The 11,802-nt window shown below is 43.3% G+C and overlaps 1 protein-coding gene across 1 annotated transcript in view; it reads left to right on the top strand.

The window, feature by feature from the left end:
• OTOA (otoancorin) overlaps window positions 1–11,802 on the top strand; it is a gene marked incomplete at both ends in the record, with an annotated part of 60,139 nt that overhangs the window by 36,101 nt on the left and 12,236 nt on the right. The window contains 4 exons of the mRNA XM_082645369.1: window positions 384–477; window positions 5,751–5,880; window positions 9,162–9,349; window positions 10,976–11,131. Coding sequence (XP_082501495.1) covers window positions 384–477; window positions 5,751–5,880; window positions 9,162–9,349; window positions 10,976–11,131 — 568 coding nt within the window. The remainder of the gene's footprint in view (window positions 1–383; window positions 478–5,750; window positions 5,881–9,161; window positions 9,350–10,975; window positions 11,132–11,802) is intronic.

Here is an 11,802-nt window from a genome sequence, read left to right as displayed (position 1 = left end):
ATGGATGGGACTTCAGGCATGGCTGGATCCAGGGGCTCATATGATGTCATCAGGCATATGTTCCTCCCATCTCTCAGCTCTGTATTCTTGGTTGTGGCCTTTATTTTCTCTATTTGGTGAGAGGAATGGCCTCCAATATCCTTTTTACTGCTAGAGATGCCAGAAGAAAGAGAGAGCTTCTCTAGTAGTTCCATCACAATTGCCAGGGATGACTCTGATTGGTCCACTTGCATCACATGTCTGTTTTCTTGATTAGGGATGTGGGACCAAGTGATTGACAGCCTCTCCAGGTATAAAGATAATCTTTTCCTAAAAGAAAAAGATGCTGGGGGACAAGGACAAGAGTGTGATGTTTCCATTTACTGCTTATTATCTCTCCTTAGACTCCCCCAGAACTGGACAGCTGAGACTACAAAGGATTTGGGACCCTTTCTAGTACTTTTCTCAGGAGATGAATTAAGCTCTGTTGCCACAAAGGTACCTCTGTGTTCTATCTTTAGAAGGCTGAGGGAGTTTGAAGGGGAGAGAAAGTGTGGTTAGTTATATTCCCTTGGGTTTGCTGCCAGTTTGTTTTTCTGGAAACTTCCTGCCTGCCTCAAAGAGCTCAGGTGTTTCCAGCTCCACTCCAGGATGCCCAAGGTTCAGGCAAAGGGAGTGAGGCAGCTGCTAAACGAGCTCAGGGTCTTTCACTTGACCTCCAGGCAGATGTGCACAGGCTGGGAGCTGTCATTTAGCTGCCACTCTGCTATCTGTGTGCTTCCCACATGCACGCCTGTTCAAGGGCTTACACCCACCAGTGCCATATGCACATGCATATGTGTGTCCAGTGTGTGCAATCACATGGGCAAACATATTTAATCCAAAACCAAATCTTTATGGAGCACTGCCTTTGGGGGTAACACTCTACTTGGAGTAACTTTCCAAGAGTTAGACAAGGCCAAGAGGCATGCTAGATGAGCAAGTACTAGTCAGCTTCTGCTGCGTAACAAAGCCACACAATCTCACCAGCATGCAACAAGAAGCATTTATTTCTTGCTGACTGGTCTGTGGATCTGGGACACTGAGTTTGCCTCTAGGGCTAGGCAACCTGGAGCTTATTCTTCTCACAGTGAAAGTCTGAAACTCTAGAAAAGGGAGTGCAAAGTGCAGTTCTCCTTAAGGCCTGGGCTGGAAAATGGCTGGCTGTCACTTTCTGTCGGCCAAAGCAAGTCACCTGAGCAAGCACACCTCAGTGGGGCAGGAAGTCTCCTCCATGCAGGCGGAGGGTGGGGTAGGAGGGGATGTTTGCTGAACAAGAGTTAGATCAACCACAAAGCACATCCATACACCCTCACCCCTGTACTCACACATGTAAGATGTACGTTGTCATACACGCTCAGGGGGCCTGAACACCTGGCACGTCACCCAGGTTCACACATGCACAGCAACATTCCAGTGTCTGGTCATGGTAAAATCATCTCCTGGGGTGTCCAAACCTGGAGTCATAAGCAACAGCTGCATATATCTTAAATGCTTATCTAATCTTTTTTAAAAAATCAGCTTTTGAAATGGAAAAAGTCTTGTATCAACATGGTTAAATCTCAGAAACACAGTGTACAGAAGTTGCAAAAAAATATGTACAGTAGGATACGAAGTAAATAAATAAATACTAGTTAATTTTAAACACATGCAAAACAATGCCATATGTAAGAGAGTTTTAAAAGTACATGAGAATGGTTAATTATCAAATATCAAATTTAGGGTGACAGTTACTTCTGGGGAAGGAGTGAGGCCAAGGGTGAGGGAGGGAGTTATCAGTTATATTTGTGATGTTTTATTTCTTAAGCTGGGTTCTGGGCACATGGGTGCTTTGTTGTATTATTCTCTCTACTTTTTGTTTTAATGCCTGAAATGTTTAATAGAACAAGTAATACATGCCCCTGGTTAGAAAATCCCAACTATATCAAAGGCTATAGGATGAGAAGTTTCTCGCCCCACATTTCTAGGTTCCTAGCTTCTCTCCTCAGCAGCAGTTGCTGTTCCCAGATTCTTCTGCATCCTTTCTGGAAAATCTTCCTCCTGCCTTTACATGTTCTCCCTTTAAAAATACAAAATGGAAACTACTCTGATGTGCAATTTGCTCCTTAGAAGTTAACTATTTATCTTAGAGCAGTTTTGCTCGTGACCTTAGCTGCACATGGGAATCACCAGGGAAATTCTAAAAGGGACAGACACAGGGACCCCACCCCAGACCAATGGTCTCAGAATCCCTAGGGCAGGGCCCAGGTGTCTGTGGATTTCTCAGGTGCTTCTCACCTACAGCCTGGGTTGGGAACTACTGGCTTAGACTGTGACTCTGATTCTGAAGATTAGAATAGAAGCAGGAACTACAAAACCCAGCGACTTTTGGGGCACACTCTTTTGGTGACTGGGACACAGAGACACACAGCTATAGGGAAGCGTTTGATGAATTCTCTAGACTCTTGGATAGATTACCAATAGTATCCTGAGCTAGACAAAGTGCATCAGCTCTAGATGAGAAATGGCACCTTCTCCAGGGCAACCAGAGGCCCCCTCGTTGCTAGTCTTCACCCAGAACTCAGAGATAACTCTTTCCTCCTCCTTTTATACATATAAATTTTAACAAAAATTAACAAACAGTACCAACCCCAAAAGACATAGGCATACATACATTTTATAGATATTATCAGATGGTAATGATGCACCATCTAACAGTCCCACAGAGAAATAAGTATGCATATTTCCTACATCTTGGCCAGCATTAGGTATTATCACTTTATTTTATTATTGACAATCTGATGGGTGAAAAACAATATATACTTATGTTATTGAACACGTATTGGATTAGTACTGAGATTGGGTATTATTTTATATGATTCTTTGTAGAGACTAGTTGGGCTAGGGATTAAATTTATATGAGAAGCTGCTACAAGCATACCTCGGAGATATTATGGGTTGGGTTACCGACCACTGCAATAAAGTGAATATTGCAATAAATCAAGTCACATGAGTTTTTTTGGTTTCCAAGTGCATATGAAAGTTATGTTTACACTATACTGTAGTCTATTAGTGTGCAATAGCATTATGTCTAAAAAACCAATGTAAACACATTAATTAAAAAAAACTTTATTGCCAAAAAAATGCTAACCATCATCTGAGCCTTCAGTGAGGTGTAATCTTTTGCCAGTGGAGGCTCTTGTCTCGATGTTGATGGCTGCTGTCTGATCAGGGTGGTGCTTGCTGGGATGGCTGTGGCAACTTCCTAAGATAGGACAGTGAAGTTTGATGCATCAAGTGACCCTTCCTTTCACTAATGATTCCTCTGCAGCATGCAATGCTGTTTGATAGCATTTTACCCACAGTAGAACTGCTTTCACAACTGGAGTCAATCCTCTCAAGCCCTGCTGCTGCTTTATCAGCTAAGTTATGATTATGTAATATTCTAAATCATTTGTTCTCATTTCAACAATCTTCACCAGGAGTAGTTCCATCTCAAGAAACCACTTTCTGTGCTCATCCATAAGAAGCAACTCCTTACCCATTAAAGTTTTATGAGATTGCAGAAATTCAGTCACATCTTTAGGCTTCACTTCTGTTTCTAGTTCTCTTGCTATTTCCACCACATCTGCAGTTACTTCCTCCACTGATGTCTTGAACCCCTCAAAGTCATCCATGGGGGTTGAAATCAACTTCTTCCAAACTTCTGTTAATATTGATGTTTTGACCTCTTCCCATAAATCACAGATGTTCTTAATGGCATCTAGAATGGTTAATCCTTCCCAAGAGGTTTTCAATTTACTTTGCCCAGATCCATCAGAGGAATCATTATCTATGGCAGCTATAGTCTTAAGAAATGTATTCCTTTTTTTAAAATTAATTAATTAATTAATTAGTTAGTTAGTTAGTTTGTTTATTTATTTATGGCTGTGTTGGGTCTTCGTTTCTGTGCATGGGCTTTCTCTAGTTGCAGCAAGCGGGGGCCACTCTTCATCGCAGTGCGCGGGCCTCTCACTGTCGTGGCCTCTCTTGTTGAGGAGCACAAGCTCCAGACGTGCAGGCTCAGTAGTTGTGGCTCACGGGCCTAGTTGTTCCGCGGCATGTGGAATCTTCCCAGACCAGGGCTCGAACCTGTGTCCCCTGCATTGGCAGGCAGACTCTCAACCACTGTGCCACCAGGGAAGCCCAAGAAATGTATTTCTTAAATAATAATACTTGAAAGTGAAAATTATTCCTTGATCCATGGGCTACAGAGAATGGATATTGCGTTAGAAGGCGTGAAAACAACATCAATCTCATTGGACATCTCCATCAGAGCTCTTGGGTGACCAGGTGCACTGTCAATGAGCAGTAATATTTTGAAAATAATCTTTTTCTTCTGAGCAGTAGGTCTCAATTGTGGGCTTAAAATATTCAGTAAACCATGTTGTAAACAGATGTGCTATCATCCAGGCTTTACTGTTCCAGTTATAGAGCACAGGCAGAGTAGATTTAGCATAATTCTTAAGGGCCCTAGGATTTGGGGGATGGTAAATGAGCATTGGCTTCAACTTAAAATCACCAACTAAATTAGCCCCTAATGAGAGAATCAACCAGTCCTTTGAAGCTTTGAAGCCAGGCATTGACTTCTCCTTTCTAGCTATGAAAGTCCTAGATGGTATCTTTTTCCAATATAAGGCTGTTTACTGTAGCCATCTTTGTTAATTATCTGAGTTATATCTTCTGGATGACTTGCTGCAGCTTCTACATCAGCACTTGCTGCTTCATCTTGAACTTTCATGTTATAGAGATGGCTGCTTTCCTTAAGCCTCACGAAACAACTCCTGCTAGCTTCAAACTTTTTTCCTGAAGCTTTCTCATCTCTCTCAGCCTTCATAGAATTGCAGAGAGTTGGGTTTTGCTCTGGATTAGGCTTTGGCTTAAGGGAAGGTTGTGATTGGTTTGATCTTCTATCCATACCACTAAAACTTTCTCCATATCATCAATAAGGCTGTTTCGCTTTCTTATCATTTGTGTGTTCACTGGAGTAGCACTTTTAATTTCCTTCAAGAACTTTTCATTTGCATGCACAGTTTGGCTAACTGTTTGGTGCAAGAGGCCTAGCTTTCAGCCTGTCTCAGCTTGTGACAAGCTTTCCTCACTAAGCCTAATCATTTTAATTTTAATTTAAAATGGGAGCCTTGTGACTCTTCCTTTCACTTGAACATTTAAAGGCCATTGTAGGGTTATTAATGACCTAATTTTAATATAGTTATGTCTTGGAATAGTGAGCCATGAGGAGAGGGAGAGAGATGGGAACAGCCTATTGGTAGAGCAGTCAGAACACACACTACATTTATTGATCAAGTTCACTGTCTTATATGGGCACGGTTTGTGGTGCCCCAATTACAATTGTAATGTCAAGGATCACAGATCACAGATCACCATAACAAATATAGTAATAATGAAAAAGTTTGAAATATTGTGAGAATTACCAAAATGTGACACAGAGACATGAAATGAGCAAATGTTGGCAAAATGGTGCCAATAGATTTGCTTATCACAGAGTTGCCACAAACCTTCAATATATAAAAAATGCAGTATCTGCAAGCGCAGTAAAGCGAAGTGCAATGAAACGACATATGCCTGTATAAAGAAAAAAAGCAATGGAGGCAGTGAAGCAGTGTTCCAGTTTACATTCTGATTTAAGTCTCTGTTTCACGTGCTTTAATTATTATTCATTCCTCCTCTTTCATCTTCGCTGCCCTGCACAGTTTCCTGACATCCTTCAGCAAACAGCTTCCAAGATGGCTGGGACTTTGCCCCCCAAAGAATTCCTCCAGGCTGTCTTTGAATCTGTTCGGAACAGCAGTGAGGAGAGCCCCAGCTCTGACCGCAGCCCTGGTGAGTGTTTCTGGGGGTATCTGAGGCCGTGTCATGGCAGCAGTGTTTTGGTTAAAAGTCCCTGGCTTCAAGAGGACTCCTTGTCCAGGGGACTGGATGCAATGTTTGCAAAGCAGTAGAGTAGCAAAAATCCACAGGACATAGAATTACATCTTTTTTAAAAAAATAAATTTATTTATTCTTTTTTTTTTTTTTTTTTGGCTGTGTTGGGTCTTCATTGCCACGCATGGGCTTTCTCTAGTTGAGGCAAGCAGGGGCTACTCTTCTTGTGGTGCGCGGGCTTCTCATTGTCGTGGCTTCTCTTGCTGCAGAGCACGGGCTCTAGAGCCCAGGCTCAGTAGTTGTGGCTCATGGGCTTAGTTGCTCCCGGGCATGTGGGATCTTCCCGGGCCAGGGCTCGAACCCATGTCCCCTACATTGGCAGGCAGATTCTTAACCCCTGAGCCACCAGGGAAGCCCAGAATTACATCTTTGTAAAGTGATTTGGAATCACATCTTGCACTCCTTACCCAGGCCAGTAGGTTTAATGGGTGAACATGTGCAACAAACATTTCAAAACAATTGATTTAAGGACCAAAATGGCTGTGTGGCTGTGAATTGCCGTGCTGGGGCCAGGCTGACTGGATTTGGATCCCAGGGCTGCCACTTATGGGCTGTGTGACTTTGGGTAAGCTCTTTAACCTCTCTGTGCCTTGGGTTTTATCCTCGGTAAAATGGGGATAATGAAAATCCCTACCTCATTAGATTATCGTGCAGGTTGGTGGGTTTTAAACTTATAAACATGTACACAACAGTGCCTGGCATGTAGGAAATGCTCAGTAAGTATTAGATATGATTACAAGTATTATTGTGCACCTACTGAGTGCAGACTTGTGCCAGGCAGGAGGGGACAAAGTTAACCAGACCCAAGAATAATTGTAATAATAAAAGTAATCTGTGCTTACTTTCTTTCCTGCAACAAATAATTTTTGAGCACTGACTGTGTGAACAAAACAAAAACCCCTGCCCTCATAGAGCTTACTTTCAGATGGGGTTGGGGGTAGCCAGACCATAAATTACAGACATAAGTGAAGTACGTAGTATGTTGTGTGATGAGTATCAAGAAAGAAAATAAAGCAAAGGACAGGAGTCAGGGAGTTTGGGATGTGGGGCTGTCATTTGAAAGGAGAACACAGTTAAGGAAGGGCTCACTAAGGTGATGTTTAAGAAAAGACCCAAGGCAGTGTGGGAGTGGGCCCAGTGGGGACCTGAAGGTAGAGTCTTCTGGGCAGAAGGAGTGTGACAGGAGTGGGGGAGGAAGGAGGAATGAGGGGCAGTGTGGCTGGAGTGGGGTCTTATCTCCTTGTAGAGGAGACCCTAAGGTGGGGTTTCATGGTGGCATCGAGCACGGAAATGTCATGATCGGACTGATGTTCACCTTGGGTCGTCGCCTCTCCGTGCATTGTCTCATCCTCACCTCTGTCTATGGGGTGGGCAGTATGCTTTCTCCCATTTAACAAAGGAGAATGAGGTTTAGAGAGATTAAGAGATTTGGCCAAAGTCTCAGAGTTAGTCAATGGAAGCTCTTGGAATTGAACCCAAAGAAGGTGATGTTCACCACTAGCCGGTACGGTCCTTGCTGCCTAGCAGTCCGGTTGTCATATCGCTGCGCTCCTACTCTCTGCCTGGGGATACGTGAAAGTAAGACTTTCCGCCCTTGGGGGAGGATGCGCTTAGCTCCAGTGCTTAATTGGAGTTTTCTTTAGTTGGTTCTGGGTATTAATTACTGCTGTGCTTATAGTCATTAGCAGAATTACTACTTGGTTTCATTTTAGTTAATTTTTGTATGTGTTGATTCATTCAATGAATATTTCCTGAATACCTACTATGTGTCAGGCCCTATTCTAAGCCCCAGGAATACAGAGTGATAAGACCAAGTCCCTGCTGTACTTTTTTTTTTTTTTTTTTTGCGGTACGCGGGCCTCTCCCGTTGTGGAGCACAGGCTCCGGACACGCAGGCTCAGCGGCCATGGCTCACGGGCCCAGCCGCTCCGCGGCATGTGGGATCTTCCCAGACCGGGGCACGAACCCGTGTCCCCTACATCGGCAGGCGGACTCTCAACCACCGCGCCACTAGGGAAGTCCCCCTGCTGTACTTTTAAACCATTCTGTTCTCTAATTCTGTACTTTCACTGAATCCTGCTTTCATTGGAAAGTGGGGCAAAGGGAGTCTAGGAGAGATGGGTCTTTTGTCTCCTCCAAGTGGTTTGTGATAAAGATGTTTGAGGACCAGACATGTACCTTTGACCTGGTCCAGTTCTGCCTCTTGATTAGAGTCCAGTGAATTTCCATTTAAGATGCAGTGAAAGGGGCGTGGCCACAGGCTTGGGAAATGCCCAGCCCCGGGTGGCTCTGGTGAGTCTGTCAGCATCAGGGGTTGTCAGCTCCTAAGATAAGAAACCCAGGATTGCTCTTAAGGCAAAGGTTTTCTCTCAGGTTGGGCACATCTGGGCCAGCAAAGACAATATCTCATTTGTGTGTTGCTGAGAAAGTGGTTTGACTAGGTATGGTTCAGCTTACCCAGGACTGATATGGATGGGTTTCTCCTGTTGCCAAGGAAAATGTAAGAGACCCATTTCTCCTCTGTCCTGGGATGGGAAGGCCATAGCCTCCACCAAGATTTTTATGGAGGGCAAATCATCTTCCCTTTCCACACTTAGATAGGATAATTCTGGAAGCCTTAACTCTGGGTTGCAAACTCAAATGCATGGGGTGGCTATGGCAGGTAGCCCATATAATAAAAATGGCTAACACGTATTGAGTACTTACTGTATACCTGGCACTGTTCTAAGTGCTTTATAAATAATAACACATTTAGTCCTCACAAAAATTCTATGAGGTAATTTTATACTCATTTTATAGACTAGGAATCTGAGACTAGGAATCTGAGGCACAGAGGGGTTAAATAGCTTTGGATTTGAATCTAAAGCCAGAACTGTTCACCACCACCTCCTATTGCTCTCAAGGCAATTAGCAGTCCAGTCATAATAATGCAAAGCTCCTACTGTGTGTGTGCTTGTGGCTTTGCAAAAAGTTGGCATTTCCATGATTTCATTAGGAAGAAATGGCACAAGTGGGATTCAAACTGGTCCCTGAGTCCCTGAGCTCAGTTTCTACCCTACACTATTTCTCATGGATCAATCCGATTGGAGAACAGCATTACTCATTTCAATAAAGAAACAGACTCACATTTCCTGAAATTCTCTTTCCTCTGTTCCTTCCCCATGTCGCCCATTCCTCAGGTTGCCATGGAGTCTCGGCTCCCTCCTCCAGTGACATCATCAAGCTGGCCGAAGCCAACGCCTGCTGGGCCCCCGAGGGCCTGATCTGCCTGGGGGACGATGCGTTCCTCAGGAGCGTGGAGCTGCTGGGGGCCGTCAGGAGCTTCAGCCCAGCTCAGCTGAGGACCCTGAAGGAGAAGGCAGTACAGGTGAAGCCCACCTCAGGGAGGAAGCACTCACAGAAGGAAACCCAACACAGGGTCCCAGCCCTGCTGTGCACAGACCCCTCTCTTTCACTTTCACTTGGGTCATCTTTTTTTTAATTTATTTTTATTTTTTTGCGTTACGCGGGCCTCTCACTGTTGCGGCCTCTCCTGCTGCCGAGCACAGGCTCCGGACGCACAGGCCCAGCGGCCATGGCTCACGGGCCCAGCCGCTCCGCGGCATGTGGGATCTTCCCGGACCGGGGCATGAACCCGCGTCCCCTGCATCGGCAGGCGGACTCTCAACCACTGCGCCGCCAGGGAAGCCCGGGTCATCTTGTTGAAATCTCACTGCATCCGTTCAGAGCCATAGCTGTGATCTCCGCACCGGAGAGATTTCTAGCTCCTCCCTCTTAGGGCTCTGGCCGGGAATGAGATGTGTCTTGGCATCTAAGGTATGCTCAGTAAATCAAATTCCGTGGATGCTCTGGTGCCTCTGACTGAGGTGGTTTCCAGGAATTGTGCCTTTTCTTTCTCCACTCGGAGAACCCCACTGCTGCTTGCAGGAGGTTTTCTCAGAATCTGTTGCAGATTCACCTGAAAACAGAGCAGAAATGAATAAAAAGAGGACTAGAAGTAATTTGCCATCTTTATAAAGATCACTTTGAGTGGCTTCTTTCAGCTATTAGGATGGTTGTGGACTGTATAGTTACCCTTGTGGGGTTAAGACATTAAATTCCTTAAAATGATAATTTTTTATATGAGTAATCCAAGTTTATTGTAGAAAAGTCAGAAAATAATAAAGAAGAAAATCAGTCATAATCTTTTACCCAGAGGTAAGCGCTTGTTAATATTTTGGTATGTTCATCTGAAGCTTCCCAGACTTCTGTGTATGTGTGTAAAATATATTTATATATTTCATACATACGTATATATGCTACAAAATATAGCATCACAGTCACCTCCTATTCAATAGCTTGCTGTCCACACCAACAGTGTATAGTGCATATTTTTATATATCAGAAATATAAATCTATATCAGTATTTTAAATAGCTATATAATACTTCACTTTATGGCTGGTTTTTATTTATTTAACCAGTTGGTAGACTTTTAGATTGTTTATTTTTTTAAGGCCTCAAGGTGCATATTTATACATATTTCTTTGGCCACTTGTCTTATTATTTACTTAGGCTAGATTCCCAGAGATGGAATTTCTGAGTCAAAGAGTTTAAATATTTTAAAAGCTTTTGACGCACGTAGCCAGATTCCCCTCTAAAAAGCATGTACTGATTTACATTCTCAACACCAGCAAATGAGGGTATCCTGTACCCCATATCTTTCCAATTCTCTTTACTCCCTGTCCATATGCTCAGCCAATTTAGTATTCTTTGATTGTTGTTAACATACATTTCTTTAATTGTGCCTGAGACTGAACTTTTCCCATATGTTTATTTCTTCTTTTGTGAATTTCCTGTTCATGTCTTTTGTCTGTTAAAAAAATAATAGATGTAGTCATCGTTTTCTTCTTGGTTTCTAAGAGAAGTTTATATATTAAAGAAATTTACCCTGTGTCTGTTTCAAATACTGTCAGTAATGGTCAGTCTAATCTGGCTTTTTTTTTTCACCTGAAGGTTTGGGACACGCCTTCGTACTGGAGAGAGTACCATCTCGTCTCCCTGGGGCGCATTGTTCTGGCTCTTACTGAGAGCGAGCTCAAGCAGTTGGATCTCAGCTCCATCGACACTGTGGCTTCCCTCAGCCAGCAGACAGAGTGGACCCCAGGGCAGGTAAGTAGATGTTGCTGGATCTTTCAAATATTCTACTTCTGTCTTAATTTTGTGTATATTTTCCTTTACATCCTAGAACATACTTAATAGTATTTATAATAGTAGTTTTAAAAACCTTTCCTGCTAATTCCATCATAATTGTCATTTCTGAGACTCTTTCTGTTAGTTAATTTTTCCCGTAGTTATGGGTCGTATTTTCTTATTTGCAAGTCTAGTAATTTTGACGGGCTGATGGGCATTGTAAATTTTACATCTTTGAGCACCCACCCAATTTAGTGGTACTCCTTTAAAGAGTACTGGGCTTTGTTCTGGCATACACTTAAATTACTTTTAGATCAGTATGATCATTTTGAGGCTTCCCTTTGAGCATTATAAGGGTGAGTCTAGACTGAGCTTTATTCTGTGGTTAATTTATCCCCATCACTGAGACATGATTCTTCTGAGGACTCTGTCCAATGCTCCGTGTATTTCAGGACTTCTTCTTTCTGGCTGGTGGGAATGTGAACTCTTTCCAGCTCCATGTGAGCTCTGAGAATTGCTTTCTGATGCCTTTTTTGATATTTATGTGGAGTTTCATTCCTTGCATGTGATCAGCACTCAGCCAGACTTGAGAAGACCTCTTTGCAGATTTCTGGAGCTCGCTCTCTCTCTCTCCGTGCAGTTTCTTCCTC

This window comes from Mesoplodon mirus, assembly GCF_964341445.2.
Source record: "Mesoplodon mirus genome assembly, chromosome: 15".
Taxonomy (NCBI): Eukaryota; Metazoa; Chordata; class Mammalia; order Artiodactyla; family Ziphiidae; genus Mesoplodon; species Mesoplodon mirus.
This window is presented reverse-complemented; position numbering and strand designations above follow the sequence as displayed.